Here is a 20014-nt window from a genome sequence, read left to right on the forward strand (position 1 = left end):
CATGCAGTGGCTGGACCAATTTTGACCAGTGTACCTGCTGAACAAGACTATAAACGCAACACGCAACAATTTCTCAGATTTGACTGAGTTACATATATATAGGGAAATCAGTCAATTAAAATACATTCTTTAGGCCCTAATATAGGGATTTCACATGACTGGGCATGGGCGCAGCCACATGACATAGGCCCACACACTGGGGAGCCAGGCCCAGCCAATCGGAATGAGTTACTGCCAAATTCTCTAAAACGACGTTGGAGGCGACTTATTCAATTCTCTGACAACAGTTCTGGTGGACATTCCTGTAGTCAGCATGCCAATTGTATGCTCCCTCAAAACTTGAGACATCTGTGGCATTGTGTTGTGTTGTGTGCACATTTTAGAGTGGCCTTTTATTGTCCCCCAGCACAAGGTGCACCTGTGGAATGATCATGCTGTTTGATCAGCTTCCTGATATGCCACACCTGTCAGGTGGATGGGTTATCTTGACAAAGGATAAAATTCTCACTAACAGGGAGAGATGTTAACAAATTTGTGCAGACCATTTGAGAGAAATAAGCTTTTTGTGTGTATGGAACATTTCTGGGATATTTTTTTCAGTTAATGAATCATGGGACCAGCACTTAACATGTTGCGTTTACATTTTTGTTCAGTGTATTTGGTTACCGTGTTCAAGTTCTGGTGTCTGTGCATCTGTCTTTCTGTTTGAATATACGGAATGCTTTATGTAATTACATGTTTTAACAGAATAGGTCAAACCACAAGAGTAAACACCTTCCACAGCCAAGTGACATAACCAGGCCTACTAGAGTAACTGCCCTGTACTGTTTATGCCACACAAAACCCCCCATTCACTTTAAATGGTGGGAGAAAACTTAACAGATAAAAATAACTCTTAACCCATAGTTCTGTGTGTTCCAATTGAAGGTGTGTATGACTGGTTGTCACATACCTGTGTGTGCTGTCAAACAACTAATTGTTTGACAGGAAACAATTGATTATCATTCATTGGATTAGAAAAAAAACACCATCAGCTTAATGTATTCATCGGAGGGTTCAAAAAACACCATCAGCTTAATGTATTCATCGGAGGGTTCAAAAAACACCATCAGCTTAATGTATTCATCGGAGGGTTCAAAAAACACTAGTGACAAAAACAAAGCTAAAAAGCAGCTCAAAGGGGGTTGTGTTACAGTTAACATAAAATGTCACTTGTTCATTCATGTTTCTAAAAACATAGTTTTGTCTTTTTTGGGGGGTTTAAACTACAAAAGGCCAAATGACTAAAACATTTGAAAAGTGGAATATAGCAAATAACAGACCTCAGTAGTACAGCCCTGAAGCACACACATTTTCCCTCCAAAACCAAAGAATGTCTTTGCCCACAAAAACATTCCTACCTTTTTTTTCTTCTCCTCCCCTGAATATTTGCTGCGTGTCGGATCTTGTCATCGCCGTCTTCACATTAAGTTCTTACGAGCAGATCTTGTAGAGGTAAAGACAGAAAAGAAAAAGAGGGGGGGGAGCAATCCTTGGGATCAAGCAGACACCTGTCTGTGGCAACGTCAGATTTACGAACCTGTGTCCGTCAGGTGTTTGAAAGATTCAGACGATACTTGCCCATTCGCCTTGATGAGTGAGGAGGGATCAAGTGACTAAGCCCTACAGTCCCGTGGGACTCCAGTGTGTTACACCACTAGATCCTCCTCCAGTTTCTCACCTTCGCTCAAGTCTATGATGCGATTCATTTCCCAAGGAATGTGTGGAGAAATTGATGTAAAGCAATGACATTCCTGTTTTGCAAAAAGGGAAGAGTCAGCATCTCAGGGAATGTTGGAAGCTGTTTACCTTAGCCAATGGGATGGATGGAGAGGGAAGGTGTGTGAACGACAATAAGTCCATACAGACAGATAGATGTTAGATGGGATAGATGTGTTGGTGCTTTCGGGTCCAATCCAAGCCCAAGGACACCACCATTTTCAACAGAGATGACCATGTCTTCTGATGTGTGAATGTTTTTGGAGAGGGTGATGTTGTGACCCCTGGGGTTATATGGACTTTGTGATGAATAGCTAGTATGGCTGGACAGACCTGGGGGAGGTTTCCACCTGAGTGGTCTTCCCGACTGCAGAGATTGATCTTGAGGGGAATAATTGGCTGATTCTTTGGGCTGATAGCTCCTGTGGGGAAGAAGAAACTCATAGATTTTACCACTGAGCGCTACTCACAACCACAAGAACACGTTCTGAAGTTGAATATCTTGTTTTCATCAGCCCTCGTCTGAAAGTCCTCTTCGGTGAACATTGGCAATACTTAGGCTATACAGTGTCTACTGGCGTTTGTTCCACTTCAACTCCCAAAGTGCTAATAGGCCAAAATCAAATGATAACAGCAATGAGGACCTTTGCCTTACTTGTTCATTCAGACTAAAGATGGATACACTAATTTACTGTAGCTATGTGTGATACGGAGTGGCACCACAGAACAGTAGCTATAGCCTCAAACGCAATGCAATAAAAATGTCCTCAACAAGGAAATGTTTGTCCCAGGTCAGTGGAGACAGCCTTGATAACTGTTGTTAACAACAGGATAATGCTGGCCTGCGTTGCCTGACAAGGGAACGCAAAAACAACTTCAGGATAATATAGAGTTATCAAAGAGCGGCTTACCAGCTTTCCTCGGGGCACTCTTCTAGTATGGCGACTCGATACTGAAACAGAACATAAAAGAAAATAGTGGCGATTAGTGTAATGATGAGTTGGCTTTGAAGGGATTTGAGAAAACAACGTGTCATTGTTGTGGGGATGATAACTTCGCTTTGACAACCTGAATGACTTGATTTTAGTTAATATATCCGCATGACCGCAACAAATATAAAGCAGGCAGCTATTATTTCAAAATAATTGTGTATCCTAATTTATTTGATGGAAACCCAATAGGCAGCTCTTTACACTTGTACCCATATACATGTTGAAATTGGCAGATTTGGACACTGATAAGCGCCTAAATTGTAACGCAGTGGCTTTACAGTAACATGCTATACACTCAGTTGCCAGTTTATTAGGTACATGAAGGACCAGGTCAGACACCCCTTTGCCTCCAGAACAGCCAGAATTATTCAGGCATGGAAACGTTGCTCAACTGGTATCAAGGGATCAAACGTGTGCCAGGAAAACATTCCGCACACCATTACAGCACCGCCACCATCCTGTACCGTTGACACCAGGCAGGATGGGGCCATGGACTCATGCTGCTTACGGCAAATCCTTGACTCTGCCATCAGCGAGATGAACCGGGATTCGTCAGAACAGGCAATGTTTTTACCACTCCTCAGTTGTCCAGTGTTGATGATGGCGTTGCCCACTGGAGCTGCTTCTTCTTGTTTTTAGCTGATAGGAGTGGAACCCGGAGTGGTCGCCGGCTGCAATAGCCCATCCGTGACAAGGATCGACGAGTTGTGCGTTCCGAGATGCCGTTCTACACACCACTGTGGTACTGCGCCACACCACTGTTTGTGGCCCGTCTGTTAGCTTGCACGTTTCTTGCCATTTTCCTTCGGCCCCTCATCAACTAGCCTTTTTGGCCCTCAGGACTGCCGCTGACTGGATGTTATTTGATTGTCACCGACGATAATACCATGCTCAAAGTCACTTAGGTCACTGGTTTTGCCCATTCTAATCCTACAGTAACTGAGTGCCTCGATGCCCGTCTGCCTGCTTTAAAATAGCAAGCCATGGCCACGTGAACGGGGTGGCGTACCTAATAAACTGCCGACCGAGTGTACATGACGTCAGAGCTCAAGGTCTCCGCTTCACAGCACGGTATAGGTTTTGACTGACAGCGGTTCTGAGCTTGAGCACACCGAGTGACAAGATGTTGGCCCCATCCCTCCCTGCAACTGGGCAATTTGAGCAAATGTTTTGTTGTCCGAGTGAGGGAAATGCTGTAAATAAAAGAGGACTCAAAAGTGTTTTGAAAAGACGAGACGTTGAGGATTATAATAAAATATGTCTTTCGTGCCGTACAAGCAAGCCAAAGACTTCCCATTCCCATATCGTAAGACTCATGTGATATAGAGTACATTGTCAACGTTTATGATCACTGTGCTTGATGTTCAGTTCCAAGACGCCGTGGCGTCATACCCTGGGTTGTTCTGAACAACTACACGTCTGCTCGCTCTCGTTCCTCAACAACACAGCTAGGAGAGCTTGAAATAGCAGCTCAATGTTGAAGAATCTTCTTGGAGTCGTAGTATTGCATTGAAATTGCTTAGGAACTGTGGACACTTTGTAGAGGTGTGAAAGCCACATGGAGACACCAGTTTGACCTCTCACTCAAACCCTTCTCATCTCTTTGTCTTATGTTGTACCTACCCCAAATGTGTATATCCTTATCATGTTGCTGAATGTATCCACAGTGTTTTCCGATTTCGTTATCAGCAAATGCAGCAAAAAAGACAAATGTAAAATTCACATACAATCAACAATGTAAAGTTAAGATTCCATCTCGTTTCAGATGAACTGTTTTTGTCTTCGCCTTTAGTCTAAATAATTTCCCCCTAATTTCCAAACGGTTTCCTTTTAATTGCTACTATATGGTTATACATATGGTTCTCATATTTCTTCTGTACATTTTTTAAATATTTAGCCCTATCCATATAGGCCAATTCCTACGAGTTTAAATGGTTAGTGAACAAACCCTAATGCCCTGACGAATAAGAGCAGTGTGGGTAGGTACTGTAACCTTTGTAATGCTGCGATCTCATCTCAGAAAGCATCTAAGCATCTAGCCTAGTTTTGTGCCACTGATAAGAACAGTAGACATAACAATGGGGACAAACACAGGAAGAGGATGACTCAATAACTACAATATCAACAACGAGTACTTGGCAGTTTCACTTTGACCCTGCAGGTATGCCCGTGCACTATGGCTGAATTACGGCAATGTCTCCAGAAAATATGAGTACTTCCGTGAGGAATGTCCCTCGGGACAAACCGTGTTGAGGAAACTCTAAATCATAGCGGAAAGTAAGCGAGGACAGATGGAACCAAGTGGAAGAGAGGAATGTAGAGTAAGAATGTTAGAAAGAGTGAAAGACAGAAGAGGTGAGAAGAAGAGGGAGATGGACAGAAAGAGAGCGAGAGACCTGTGCAGACAAGACGGTGGCATTCCAACCATGCTCTCAACTCAGCCTCTCCCCTGTCTATCACCCAGTGACTCCCATGGAAAGAGGGAAAAGCCAAGTGATGGCAACAAAGTAGAGCAGACATTTCCCTTATCGAATTGCTGCTCCACTGACTCAATCTCTGTCCACCTCTCTAGTCCACCAAAACGTACCAGAAATCTGAAGAGAGAGATGCTGCTTATGAACAGAGCAAGGTGACCACGCGGACAATAGTTTGGTTAGAACAGTACAAATATGACATGGGCAGATCGATCAAGATGGCGAAACACAAGTATAGGGACACAAGGGGAGGAGCAATTCAGCAGGTCGGACACAAGGCGTATGTGGCAGGGGCTCCCTAACGATCACCAACGCCACCCTACCGGACGAGCTAAACACCTTTTTCTCAAGAAACGAGCACAATGACCCTGAGCTACCATTCAAGTAAGTCATTCATACATCTTAACCCTTGCAAGGCTGCTGGCCCAGACGGCATCTCTAGCAGTGCCCTCAGAGCATGTGCAGACGAACTGGCTGTTTTGTGTTCTCGGACATTTTCAATCTCTCCCTAACTCCGGCCTCTATACCCACCTTCTTCGAGATGTCCGCTATCATCCTGTGCCCAAGAAACGGAAAGTAATTGAGCTGAATGACTACAGACCAGTAGCACTTACTTCTGTCATCATGAAGTGCTTTGAGAGGCTAGTCAAATACCATATTACCTCCTCCTTCCCCGACACACTCGTCCCTCTCCAATTAGTCTACCGCCCTGACAGATCCACGGACGACGTAATCGCTATTGCACTGCACACTGCCCTTACCCACCTGGACCATAGGAATGCAAATGTGACTCATTTCAGGAAACTAGACATATGTCGCACGTCACCACTACACAGGAAAGCCATTTGAACTAAAAAAAAAATCAAAATGCGTTTTTTTGGCAGAAGTGCCTTCTGGAACATGTAAACATTCATGTGCCTTAATAACAAACTGATATGCAATCTGTAAATATTAATAAAATTGTTCAATTACGAGCCTAGTTGGTTTAGCCACAGAAAAAGACAGGAACCTTCCCGCTAGGCATGATTGGCTGAGATAATGGGCGGGCTGGACATGTCGAGAGATGAGTTCAGATTGGTCTGTCATGTAGCACGCTACTGTCTATTTGAGCTGGTCAGTATGTGTAGGTAATCCTTTCTAATGCAGATTTCTTTGAAAGATATCACATAGTAGAACTGCAAAGGGGTTGCTCTCCACTTTCTGGAGGACCATGTTTTGAAATCAGTGGAATGCAGGGTGGAATTAGAGTATGATACAGTAGCTAAGGAGATGGAGAAAATTCTGCCGTTTATTTGCAAATATGCAGACGGAGTTGAAAAGAGAACACACTGAAGGCTGTTGTATAAAACACCTCTCTCCGGATTACATCTTCAAACTAAGGCAACAATGGCATCCATGACAGAGAGGGAGAAGCGTCCATCCATGAATACAGGCAAAATAGTAAACTACCTACATTTTCAGATATTACACATTTCAAATTTTGTCAGAAAGTTGTTTTCATTTCAAGTTAAAGTGTACTGTTAGTTAACTAGTTAACCTTAGCTGGCTGGCTCGCGAGCTAACGTTACGTGTATGATCTGTGTAGTAATATTATTTGTATCTCAGAGCTATTTGCATTGGTAGTTATAGCCTCATGTTAGCTAGCTAGCTAACATTGAACCTGGTTGGTTAGCTACCTGCAGATTCATGCAGGGTAGTAACATTGTGAGTTGGGATTATGGTTCATTGTTTAGCTGGCTAGCTACATGTCTAAACAAAAGACTCCACTATGCAAGTAACCATTTCAATAGAATGTTCATGATGCCACTGCAACAACTGATGATAGACGTAGCAGGTAAATTCGCTCTGGCTATTTACTCCGATTTCAGAGCACTTGTCCGAGCGTGCCAGAGAGCAGAATAACAGACAAATTTATGAATGCTCAACACCTGTTCAATATGGCCTGTGTCAGTAAACGTTGGAAGAAAGAGCTGAATTAAATTGTTGCGAGAAGCACAGTTGCAGTCACCAACAAAATCAACCGAACCACCTCTGCTAGGGTGAGTAAAAGTGTCAGAGTGAGCTGTTTCCTCATTTGTGTCTGGAAGTAGCTAGCAAGCTAGCCAATGTTAGTCAGTTAGTTTGGGTGCTTGACTGTTGTTGTTAGGTCAGAACGCTCAGATCAACCCTATTCCAAGGCCAGAGCGTCCAATATGCTGTCTGAACACTCCAAGAGCAAAACGCTCTGAATTTACAAACGCCCAGAGCGCACTCTGAGCGTGCTATGGCACTCCAGATTGAATTTATGAACACACCCGTAGTATAAACCAGCCTTTAGTCTTGAAATCTTTGGTTGTTTACTATATGGCCTCACATGTGAATCCTTACAGAGCTGGGTGGGGCTGAAGCTTAAGAGGGTGTGAACGATGCTGTATGGGTGTAGACAAAGAGCTCTCCAGTAGGTGTACCAAAACATTCAAGGGCCATTTTCTCCAAAGTGAGATTACAAGTTTATCAACATTCAAATTAGAATTACTTTCCCATTGTTCCTCGATTGTAGTGTATGATATACCATTTTGTAGCCCCGAGTCTCTACTTTTATCTAAATGTAAAAAACACCATTTCAAATTTTGCTACATAAGATTGAGCCGGTTGGTCACATATGTGAGGATGCTGTTCATCGACCAGAGCTCGGCCTTCAATACCATAGTGCCCTATAAGCTCATTACAAAGCTCACGACCCTGGGTCTGAACTCCTCCCTATACAACTGGGTCCTGTGAAGGGGGATAGTGCCGTAGAGGTGAAAGGCACGCTGAAGTGTACCTCAGTCTCCCTCCCTGCTGCCACCTACACATGGAAGTTCAATTGGGCGCTGACCGACGTGATGACTCTTCAACCTCTGGATGCTGAAGAAATTTGGCCTGTCCTCGAGGGCCCACACAGTGTTGTACAGGAGCACCATCGAGTGCATGTTGTCGGGCTGCGTCGCAGCCTGGTACGGCAACTCCACCGCTCGAGGACAGCAAGGCTCTTATGAGGGTGGTACGTGCAGCCGAACGCACACTGTCTGTCCTACAGGACACCTACAACACCAGGTGTTGCAGGAAGGCCAAGAAGATCATCAGGTTCCCCAGCCTCCCAAGCCACGCCCTGTTCTCCCTGCTTCTATCACTCAGACAAGGGCAGTACAGGAGCATCGTGTCAAAAACGTTATGTTTCTACCCTCAGACCATCAGACTGCTGAATAGCCACCACTAGTCAGCTACCTGCTACTTCATTTATTTATTTATCACCGCCACAGTTATTATGTATATAGTGTTATTTCTATTGTTGTTTTTTATTACCATCTCCATTATTTTATTTCACTCAGTCCTGCATGTTGGAGCTCAAAGGCTAAGATTTTCACTGTACCCTACAATCACACCTGCAACACTGTACGTGACTATTAAATACTCTGAATCTGAAGTGGGGAGGGGCTTAAGCTCGGCTGGAAGTGTCCGTTCCACGGCCCGGGGCCACCACGCCCCGACAGCTTGTTATCTTAAGGTGATTCAGAGAGGGGCGAAAAAAGAGGCGGACCCCCCTGTTCAGATGGAATCTTCCTCTCCTGAGTGTGGGGCTCGAGAGAGAGTGTTGGAATGTGGTCCGACTGTGTTTTCAAAATACTGAAACCCACAGCGTTGATCCAGGCTGACAAGGCCAGGCAGAATGAGGAGAGCGAGCCAGAATAAATACATGCAGGTCTTTGGCAGCGGTTTATCTGTGACGTTTCACAGTTATCTACTGTATACATGTCATGGTATATCAACAGAATCATATCTTAGTTGCTTTAATCAATCTTGGATACTCTGTAAAAAGTGTCCAGCAAGGTATATCAGAACATGGTTAAACAGATTCAGTGTACACCTAAGACATATATCTATCTATATCCTCTACCGGTGAAAATAATCTGCTCCCTATAAAGACTGTGCCCTTTTCCAGAAATCTACATTATCGGCACCTGTAATCACTAATCCCCCCCATTTTACTTAGGGGCCTGGCCTGCTGTGCACCAATTTGCCAGTCACCTATCGCACTAATCAGGAACCGTATGGTGTTTGGGGCTTTGAACCTGCCAGACAGGTGTGTGTCTGTGTGAACCCAGCTGTGCACACAGGTTTGTCTAAACGTAACCAACCAGGCCTACTTTTAACGCCACACTGCATTCCCCTTGTTCACCGGCTGTAAACATGACAATTAAGTGAACTCAAGTAAAATGTTGTATCTTTTGCTTTTTTTAACAGCTTGTTAAGTAATCCGGGAGGAAGTCTGCACTTTGGGGGAACTGCGTGTTATGCTGGTTGGTTATCTGGAGGCTCATCTTCCTGACTGCATGAAGGCGGGTTGGTCTTTGCATCAGAAATCCCTGTAACTTTATTTCCCTTTCCTTGTTTTGAACCTTTACGCCTTTAACTCCGTTCTTTATTTTCTACTGGCCACAAACACAAAAGGCTGATGTACGTAATACTACTTTGTACGACGTCTACTAAATGAAACAAAAACTATTTCAAGGAATGTATCTGCAGGCACACTCTAGAAATCAGCCAGGTAAATATTAAGTGAGCAATCCCAGTAGTTCATCTTCACTTATAGAGTTCCTGTTTTTACATTGACAACCTTACAATAATTATTTATTTATTCATCCGTTATTTTACCAGGTCAGTTGACTGAGAACACGTTCTCATTTGCAGCAACGACCTGGGGAATAGTTATCATTCGCCAATGATCCAAACCTGACATTCTTAGTCAATGGATACAGACAGTCTCCTGTCCAAGACCTCCAGGAGTGCGAACGCCGTCAAGGAACAATAGCCTCAAACATCAAGTTTGAGTTTGTCGGATTATGATAACGAGGAGCAGGGAGACAAACTCTGACCCTTTGAGCGGCGGTTGTAGACTGTGCTCTGCAGGTACAGTGCGCTTGACCTCCAGCGATCTCTGTCCCATCAGGTCACTTTTTTTTTGTCTGCTCTGCCTGACAACACTCTTATTAGCGAGGGAGGGGAGAGGAATGAGAACTTGAACTACAACAAGAGTTCCAATGAGAAAAAGGGGTGTTGATGCAAAACTGTGAGCAATGACACCTGTGGTATATTTCTCCCTTTCTGGCTTGTTCAGAAGGGGTGTTATCATAGGTTTCTGTTGCCAAATGCTGGAATGTGCGAGGCGTGTCAGCCCGTGTCTGCCTTGACTAAACGGTTTGTTCTTCGCTTTAAGATAATGATTCCTGAATCCACTGGCAGGTAACTCAGAGGATTGTGGTCGTTTGCATCACTTTCACCTCAGTGATACGATTGATCAGAAATGACACTTTGGAGTTCCATATGAAAACTTGGAGTTCCATATGAAAACTTGGAGTTCCACTTTGGAGTTCCATATGAATCCCCCCCCCAAAAAACAAACAAAAAATCAGTATCTTTATCTGTGTTGAGGCAAATGAAAAGCCACAAAGAGTTTGCTAAAATAGGGTTTTTGGAAGTGCAGAGAATTTGACTGCTATGAAACAAAGTGAAGATACTTGGTAACACTACAAGTTCTAGGATGCCAAAGAATGAGAGGAATGAAGCGAGGACTGGAGATTCACAGGAAGGGCACTTAAGAGACAGGGAGGAATTGGGTATCATTACACACAACAGGTGTGTCTGCAAAGCCATACGCTCTTTTAATGGAATAGCACAAGTGGATCAAAAGGTAAAACCAAGAGGACTCACTGTCTTTTTCTCCGTCTCAGGAGGAGGACTCCACCGATGATGGCCCCTAGGGCGATAATCACGCCGATGACGATCCCGGTGATCTGCCCGCCCGTCAGACCATTCTCCAGTGTTCCCTCCTCTGAGGAATCACAAGAACAACCTGTCATTTATCGTCGTCATCAGAACATCTCAAAGTAATGCGGCTTCCTCTGGAGATAAATGTGTACAGTGCTACCGTACATGATTTACGAGTAGAATATCCCAACAAAAGTTGGGTGAGAAGACATCCTAAGAACCATGGTGCCAAATGGTGGAATACTCTTATAGCCTCCGCTATCAAACCTTTGACGGACAGCTGGTGGGCGACGGCGGTGCTCAACCCGGTGACGGCGTTGCTGGCTTCACAGGTGTAAATCCCAGTGTTCTTGTACATGGCGGCTTCGATGATGTACTCGGCTGTCATCACGTCGGTCCGCGTCCCGTTGAACTTCCAGGTGTAGGTGGCAGCAGGGAGGGAGACTGAGGTACACTTGAGCGTGACACGGTCTTTCACCACCACGGCACTATCCCCCTTCACCGACACAGCCTCAGGACCAACTGAGACACAGGAAAGGAGAATTTATACCTGAATTTCAGATGGATTTGGCCATTCTGACCTCAATAATACTACACTTTAGCATTCAGACAGTTCATCGTGGATTTGGGTGAAACACAAAGCTTTTCTTTTTGGATACTGTAACGTTATGAATATACAACAAAACATAAAGCTAACTTCGTTCATTGGTGTTAATGGTCAGCGTAGAGGTCAAGAGGCCAGAGACTCACAGTTGACCCCTATTTTGAGACTGGCAGAGTCTGTGTTCACAGCATTGGTCAGCTTGCACTGGTACTCCCCACTGTCCTCCTTCTGCACTGGCTTGATCGTGACAGAGCTCTTGTCTGCCGAGACCACGACCCTGTTGCTAGGAGACAGTGCCACGCCATTCTTCAGCCACACTCGGGTGCCGGCGGTGCCGGCGCTTGCCTGGCAGCTCAGGGTGGCCGTGCTGTTACCTGCAACGAGCGTTCCATTGGGGCCTGTGATCTTAGTGCCGGATAGGGCCTCTACAAACACAGAGGACAAATGGAGTTCGGTTTTACACAGACCAGATGGTAACACTGAGAGACAGCTTGTTTCACTCACAACTACAGAGTGCTAGACCCACAAAGTATTTAGAATATACGAAGCTTGATGAACCCCATGAAGCTTGAAGAACCCCATGAAGCTTGAAGAACTCTTCATTCGATTTTAGTTGGATGGATTTAGCGATGCCTACTAAATTGGTAGACATTGTACTTTCATTATTCCTTAATGTCATGACATCTGAACACTGGGCACACTGGTTGAACCAGGAAATTACGTTGAACCAACATGGAATAATAGTTGATTTGACGTCTGTGTGTAGCTACTATACAATATCACTGTACAGCATATACCAGGCCATGTTTCCTTAAAATGTGACATCAAATAGAATGTTATTTTACAATGAGTCTTTGAGTGGGCTGATGTACCAAGCAAAACCAAATGACCTACATGACTAGACAATGCAATTAACATGCTCACTGTCTTGCTAGACCACTTGAAAGTGAGACTAAGGCCAAGTTTGTGTTTTTGCTTTGGACCAGGTGAACCGGTGGAACAGGAGAAACCACTGTCTTGTTTATCTTGATGTCTTCTTTCCAGACTATTAAGTGTTGGAAAACGAATGCCAAGATCATGTATTTTACGTTCATGGCCCTCAATGGTGACTCATAACTGCCTAATCAATACTTTGGCCAATAAGTGTCAGGCTTGAAGGCAAACATTTTCAGAGGCAAATTCTTATTTCCTCAGCTTTGGTCATTAAAAGTAAAAACGTGTCACTGTGATTCATGACGGAATAATTGGACTTGAAGTCACTACTGTTTGCCAAGTAGAGGGGAGCATTCATAGAACGACTGAAATGACCCCCCCCACATCCCACAATCTCTCTTCCATTGAAAAAAAACAACACACGACTCAAAGACTCCAGGCATTCTGAAAGACCTCCCCCCAACCGAGCAGGTTTTAGTCACTCACAACATGGTAGACTGTCTGTCTCCTGTTGTAAATCGTTTCAGTACACACCGGGCCATGCACTCTTTGTACCGTATGGTATGCAGCACATATTTCACAAGCTATGAAAACCTACAAGGGAACGTACAAAGTTGCCATGATACGAGGTCACTGGGTTTGAAACTTGTACCGGAGGCTTAAAAATCATACGGAATCCATTCAGTGTTCGGTGTTATGCCTTCTGGGTGCGAAGCCAAGAAACAGGTTTCAGTCTGTCTGTTCATGGTATTAACTTAATAAGGATGATGGCATCTCTTTGAGGCAGGGACGGAGGACTAATGACAAATTCTTTATCTTGCCGATACAGAAACTGTTTTAGAAGTGTTGATTTGGCTGTAACAAACCTTTGATGAAATATTCACATTTAAATGGAGAACAGGTTATAATAACTTCCTTGTAATTAGTTAAACAAGATCAAGTCAGTCTATAAGTCTAATAAAATCAAATGCGTGTAACATCTGAGAAACATGTTACCGACAAGAACCTCAGAAGAATACTGTAGCTCAACTGAATGCAACCAGCATTTTCACTACTTTGCTTTCCATTAGAGTAAGATTTGAGTCTCTAGGTCTTTACCAGTATACTGTCCATGGTTCCCCTTTGTGTTTGCTAAAGCACCCTTCCTATCCATGTACAAAACCTTGAGTTCCCATTGGCTCTTGTGGTTCTTCTACTCACCTACTACAGTGAACTTGGCTGTGGTGGATTCCAGGTATCGCAAGGTTTTGGCATTGCTGGCCATGCAGGAGTAGTTTCCACTCTGTGCCTCGGCAATGTTGGCCAGTACCAGCTTGGGGCCCATCACACTGAGCGGGACTCCATTGTGGATCCACTGAATCACCGCCGCAGGGCTAGACTGGGCTGAGCAGGACAATGTAATGTTGGAACCCTTCTTTTGGACCTCAGCCGTGGGGGTGACTGCCATGGCGATGTTTTCTGGCCCATCTGCAAATATATTCGAGTTGGAGTTAGGTCCAGATATTTTTCAAATGTAGGCTTAGGCCTAAGGCTGCAAACCATAATGTAGCAGCTCATTACATTCTTAACGAAAACAAGCCATGCTTGGTCTATCCCCTCCCAGGTGCTCTACTCAGATGGAATTTGAGGAAATGTGGATCTTATCTGACCTGCATTTTCCTGACACCTGCATTGTACTACCCTGAGCTGGCTGATTTAGATCAGCAGCCTCTACCTGTTACAATATAGAAAATGGCTGGCATGACTTATTCTAAAGCCGTCACACAAACAAACTGATCTACTGCTCAATATCATATCTACGTGTTGATAAAATTGAGAAAGAAAATGTTGCCGGGATTTCAACTCTCTTGATAAGGGTAAATCAGCATAACCATCGGACCACATGCATGGTGTAAACAGGAGAGTTGGGTTTGGGTGTAGAAACCCCTACTGGGAGTGTCCCAATTCACACAAAGCCTCCTAAGACTCTAAACTAAACGCCACCTGAACCTTTCAGATAGCCTTGCAGAGACGTGAAGCGGAATCAATGGATAAGAATATTAGCCTGGTCCCAGATCTGTTTGTGCTGTCTTTCTAACAATGACCATAGGAGTAGGAGACAGCTCAAACAGATCTGGGACCAGGCTATAAGAACATAGGTACTTACAGCTGACAGTGAGGTTGAAGGGGGCACTGCTATCGCTCTCTAATTTGTTGGAGGCTGTGCAGTAGATGGGTCCGACCAGATCCTCCCTGAACACTCCAGCCACGGTCAGCACTGTTGCGTTTGCACTCAAAGTCACATGAGACCCATCGGCGACCAGTGGGGCGGTGCCGTTGAGCCACTTGTACATGAGGAAGGAGCCTTTGGCCGAACAGGTCAAGACCACAGTGCTGTTGAACTCGACCGCTTCATTCAGGTTGGACTTGATGGTCACGACAGCGACCGGTTCTGAGGAGGGGAGGGAGGAGGTAGGGGTGGGTGAATGGGAAGACGAGGTGATGGCAAAGAGGGCATGGGGTTTCAGGGTAATTGTTATCAGTGCTTGAGTTTTGAGGCAGAGGGAGGGGGAGGGGAGAGTGGCATATTGATGAAGCTGTACTCTAAGGCTGAGGGGGAAGGGAGCGAAAGCATTAAACTGATGAAAAGTAAACCACAGGTTGGCAGCAAAGGCTTTCTGAACATGTTGTGAACTGAAAAAGTGCTCATTCGGTGGCTGTGATGTCGTAAAATAAATTGCCGTTTAACTGACCAAAAATACACAGGGGTCATTCTAATCTGACCCAACAAAATGTTATATGACCTCTTACTGGTTTTACACTTTGCCATAAACCTGAAAGTCCAGTTTTACTTGTAAACTATTTCCCTACTTCTGACTCGTCATTGCCATCCTTCAAGCTTTGAATATGTGACGCAGCATGCAAATGGGGGCGAATGACGGACGTTATTACTTTAAAGGAGAAGCATTTGAAAGTTAAAAAATACAAATAAAATCGTTTTTGCATCAAAATGCATTGGTTGGGGGCAGAAATGCCATCTGTAACATGTGAACTTTCACATGCCTTAATTACCAACCAGTATGCGAAAAAATAAATACTAATACAAATATTAAATGCTGCTGTAGTGTATAGGCTTTCCTGTTTTATACTTAACCTGCGCTAGCGTAGACAGCCATGTCATTCATATTATTTATATAGATTTGTTAATTTAACCTTTATTTATAGCAGTGCTATAGCCTGTTTTCTTTGCCCTCTTTCCATTCAGAACCACAGTTAGTGTCAGTTCTCAGTGGACATGATTCTCAGTTCTCTGAACCATGAGTGGTCAGCTGTGTGTGACACGTGTGCGAATGTGGCTCTCTTTTTCCATGAAGCCCTTCTTAACCTGGACATCCGCCTCATCCTTGTTCTGGCCGGACGCGCTGTGGCGGTTGCTACCGGCCTTAAGACAGCACCTAAGGTTTCTTATTACATTCATGGTCCTTTGATTCTCTAAAACCATACCCCTATTTTTCAGTGTTGTTTTCACAGAGGAAGTTGACAGAGTTTTTAAGTCAGTATAATGCCTGGTCTCATAGACTAGACGTAACATAGTTACATTTGGTATGGTTACATAAGGCAGGAGGCCTACAGAATGTAGCTAAGCACAGGCAAAATCCTAGAGGAAAACCTGGTTCAGTCTGCTTTCCACCAGACACTGGGAGACTAATTCACCTTTCAGCAGGACAATAACCTAAAACACAAGGACATATCTGCACTGGAGTTGCTTACCAAGAAGACAGTGAATGTTCCTGAGTGACCGAGTTACAGTTTTGACTTAAATCTACTGGAAAATCTATGGCAAGACCTGGAAAGGGTTGTCTAGAAATGATCAACAACCAATTTGTGTAGAATAAGTCACGGAGTGTGAATACTTTCTGAAGGCAGTGCTGTGTAGGTGTCTAGCTGAGATATGGCAAAAACTCATTTGGGATATTGGCATGGATAAGCATTAATCCAAGAAATGCCTTGAGCCATCACAGACACACACATTGCTAAAGACAGGCCTAGGTTTGTAGCAATACAGTATAATGCCAGTGACATAACTCCATCCCATATTTCTAGAGCATGGTAGTAGGTTAGAATGTTCGTTTTCCAAGACACAGGGCCACACCCATGAATCATTATTAGGGAATTATCCATGAATCATTATTAGGGAATTATCCATGAATCATTATTAGGGAATTATCCTTGAATCATTATTAGGGAATTATCCATGAATCATTATTAGGGAATTATCCATGAATCATTATTAGGGAATTATCCATGAATCATTATTAGGGAATTATCCATGAATCATTATTAGGGAATTATCCATGAATCATTATTAGGGAATTATCCATGAATCATTATTAGGGAATTATCCATGAATCATTATTAGGGAATTATCCATGAATCATTATTAGGGAATTATCCATGAATCATTATTAGGGAATTATCCATGAATCATTATTAGGGAATTATCCTTGAATCATTATTAGGGAATTATCCATGAATCATTATTAGGGAATTATGCATCAAAATGTATCTGTGGAGTAGGGCTTACTTGGGAATGAATAGAGTAGACAGTTGGCTGTAAATAACAAAGTTGATTTTGGCAAACATATGCCAAAATGTGTAGGCTACTTCGGGACATTTACGCATTCAATTAACGTCTTGTATGCACAATCAACGTCTTACTCACCTAGAACTTTGAGCGCCGTTACACCTGTGCGCTGTACTGCAGCACTTGTGACCATGGTCACCGCATAGTCCCCGCTATCCTTCGCGGTCAAGGGTCCCAGATTCAATACGCCGGTGGATGAATTCAGTGACACTCTTCCTGCGTAGCCTGCGCCAACTGTCTCTCCTTTGGGCGCAGAAGTGACAACAGGTACAAGTCCACTACCTCCGTTGAAATTCCAAGATACTGTGATAAAGTCGCCTACATCTGTGGGCATGATGAGGGTTTTGAACGTGACGTTCTTCCCCTGTACTCCCTGCAACGGGCCTGCTGGGAGTACGCTCTGCCCGTTGCAGCATCCTGAGAGAAACCGGTTTGAGTACAGGTGTTCACTTCAACATATAAGTGTGTGATATACATCAAGAAGGAAGCAAGATATATGCAATGCACTAGTAAAAACTATAAATACATGTTTGTAATGGTAGCCTATATTATTGGCCTGAAAAAGGCATTCTACTAGAACCACGTCAATGCGCCTTCAGGCGGCGCCTCCAAAACCTAAACGACTCAACACATCTCCAAACATTTTGTTTTCTTCGGTCCACTATTACATGTAGGGCTAACAATAATTTATATATTCATTAATCTTACCAACTGCTGACAGCAAAATGACAAGCGACCTCAAATTAAACAAATCCATCCCAGATGTCTGGAACCCTTCTTGCGACAGAGAATAATGCGGGCTACCTGTCGCTTTTACCAACTGAATGAGTACACTCATTCATGGTACACACCCAGTAAAGGTGTCAACATCACCGGAAAACCCGCCTCTTAGAATGGATTTCAACCCATTCACATACTACACTCTATTTTGACATAGTACCAACTGCGGAGAATGAAAAATATCGAAGAAACTATGTCTAGTTCTGTGCCCAAAATATTTAAAACAGCATAACAAGTCATCATATTTGCTCATAGAATGGTACGGCTACTATTACTGTGAATTTAGCAATTCAACCATTTAAGAAAAACTAAATACAATTTACTGCTTGAAATGTAGGAATGACTTTACTTTTCCACCATGGGAAACAATTTCTAAGAAAAAAAAATCAATTTATTTTTTCAAAAGATATTCACCACACAAACCCTAAAAAACATTGTAGGGTAGTCTACTGTAGTTGTTTAAGGTGAACGTTTGATTTTGCCATCTGCCTTGACAGTGCTGACACCCAGTGGAATAAGCTAGACAAGGTTTCATCTTGACAGTTCAGTTGTACTGTGGGTACAATGTTCGTGTCTTCCTTTTAGATTCTTCAAAGTAATCACTAGTTTGCCTTGATAACAGCTTTGTGCACTCTTGGCATTCTCTCAACCAGCTTAACCTGGAATGCTTTTCCAACAGACTTGAAGGAGATCCCACATATGCTGAGCACTTGTTGGCTGCTTTTCCTTCAGTCTGCGGTCCAACTCATCCCAAACCATCTCAATGGGGTTGAGGTCAGGTGATTGTGGAGGACAGGCCATCTGATGCAAAACACCATCACTCTCCTTCTTGGTCAAATAGCCCTTACACAGCCTGGAGGTGTGTTGGGTCATTGTCCTGTTGAAAAACAAATGATAGTCCCACTAAGCGCAAACCAGATGGGATGGCGTATCGCTGCAGAATGCTGTAGTAGCCATACTGGTTAAGTGTGCTTTGAATTCTAAATAAATCCTTGACAGTGTCACCAGCAAAGCACCCATTCACCATCACACCTCCTCCTCCGTATTTCACGTGGGAACCACACATGCAGAGTAGAGGTCGACCGATTAATCGGAATGGCCGATTAATTAGGCACGATTTCAAGTTTTCATAACAATCGGAAATCTGTATTTTTGGGCGCCGATTTGCCAATTTCTTTAAAGAATGTGTAATTTTTAATTGTTTTATACCTTTATTTAACTAGGCTGGTCAGTTAAGAACACATTCTTATTTTCAATGACGGCCTAGGAACGAACGGTGGGTTAACTGCCTTGTTCAGGGGCAGAACGACAGATTTTTACCTTGTCAGCTCGGGGGGATTCAATCTTGCAACCTTACAGTTAACTAGTCCAACGCAATAACGACTTGCCTCTCTCGTTGCACTCCACAAAGAGACTGCCTGTTACGCAAATGCAGTAAGCCAAGGTAAGTTGCTAGCTAAGTTAAACTTATCTTATAAAAACAATCAATCATAATCACTAGTTAACTACACATGGTTGATGATATTACTAGATATTATCTAGCGTGTCCTGCGTTGCATATAATCTGACTGAGCAAACAAGCATACAAGTATCTAAGTATCTGACTGTGCGTTGTTAGGCAGAAGCAGGCGCGAAATCATTCATTCAAACAGCGCTTTCGTGCGTTTTGCCAGCAGCTCTTCGTTGTGCGTCAAGCATTGCGCTTTTTATGACTTCAAGCCTATCAACTCCCGAGATGAGGCTTGTGTAACCGAAGTGAAATGGCTGGCTAATTAGTGAGCTCTCGTTGTCGTTGTGTTGCTGGTTCGAGCCCAGAGAGGAGTGAGGAGAGGGACGGAAGCTATACTGTTACACTGGCAATACAAAAGTGCCTATAAGAACATCCAATAGTCAAAGGTTAATGAAATACAAATGGCATAGAGGGAAATAGTCCTATAATTCCTATAATAACTACAACCTAAAACTTCTTAAATGGGAATATTGAAGACTCATGATAAAAGGAACCACCAGCTTTCATATGTTCTCATGTTCTGAGCAAGGAACTGAAGCTTTCTTACATAGC

General features: G+C 43.6%; 1 protein-coding gene across 1 annotated transcript; it reads right to left on the reverse strand.

The window, feature by feature from the left end:
- Positions 1-468: 468 nt before the first annotated feature.
- On the reverse strand, positions 469-18010 carry LOC124013372 (carcinoembryonic antigen-related cell adhesion molecule 1-like). Its single transcript, XM_046327676.1, has 9 exons — positions 17881-18010; positions 17251-17589; positions 14695-14979; positions 13749-14015; positions 11762-12040; positions 11279-11533; positions 10955-11075; positions 2670-2710; positions 469-2180 (listed from the first exon to the last, which is right to left on the reverse strand). The coding sequence occupies exons 1-8, from the start codon at positions 18008-18010 to the stop codon at positions 2692-2694; spliced, it is 1695 nt and encodes a 564-aa protein (XP_046183632.1). The 3' UTR covers positions 469-2180; positions 2670-2691.
- Positions 18011-20014: the final 2004 nt, after the last annotated feature.

The sequence above is a fragment of the Oncorhynchus gorbuscha genome, linkage group LG24, assembly GCF_021184085.1.
Source record: "Oncorhynchus gorbuscha isolate QuinsamMale2020 ecotype Even-year linkage group LG24, OgorEven_v1.0, whole genome shotgun sequence".
Lineage (NCBI taxonomy): Eukaryota > Metazoa > Chordata > Actinopteri > Salmoniformes > Salmonidae > Oncorhynchus > Oncorhynchus gorbuscha.

Coding starts and splice junctions, on each gene's coding strand:
- LOC124013372 (XM_046327676.1), bottom strand. CDS start 18,010: ATGAGTGTACTCATTCAGTTGGTAAAAGCGACAGGTAGCCCGCATTAT. Junction 14,980..17,250: donor AACGGCGCTCAAAGTTCTAG/GTGAGTAAGACG, acceptor TCCCCTCCTCAG/AACCGGTCGCTGTCGTGACC. Junction 14,016..14,694: donor CTTCAACCTCACTGTCAGCT/GTAAGTACCTAT, acceptor ATATATTTGCAG/ATGGGCCAGAAAACATCGCC.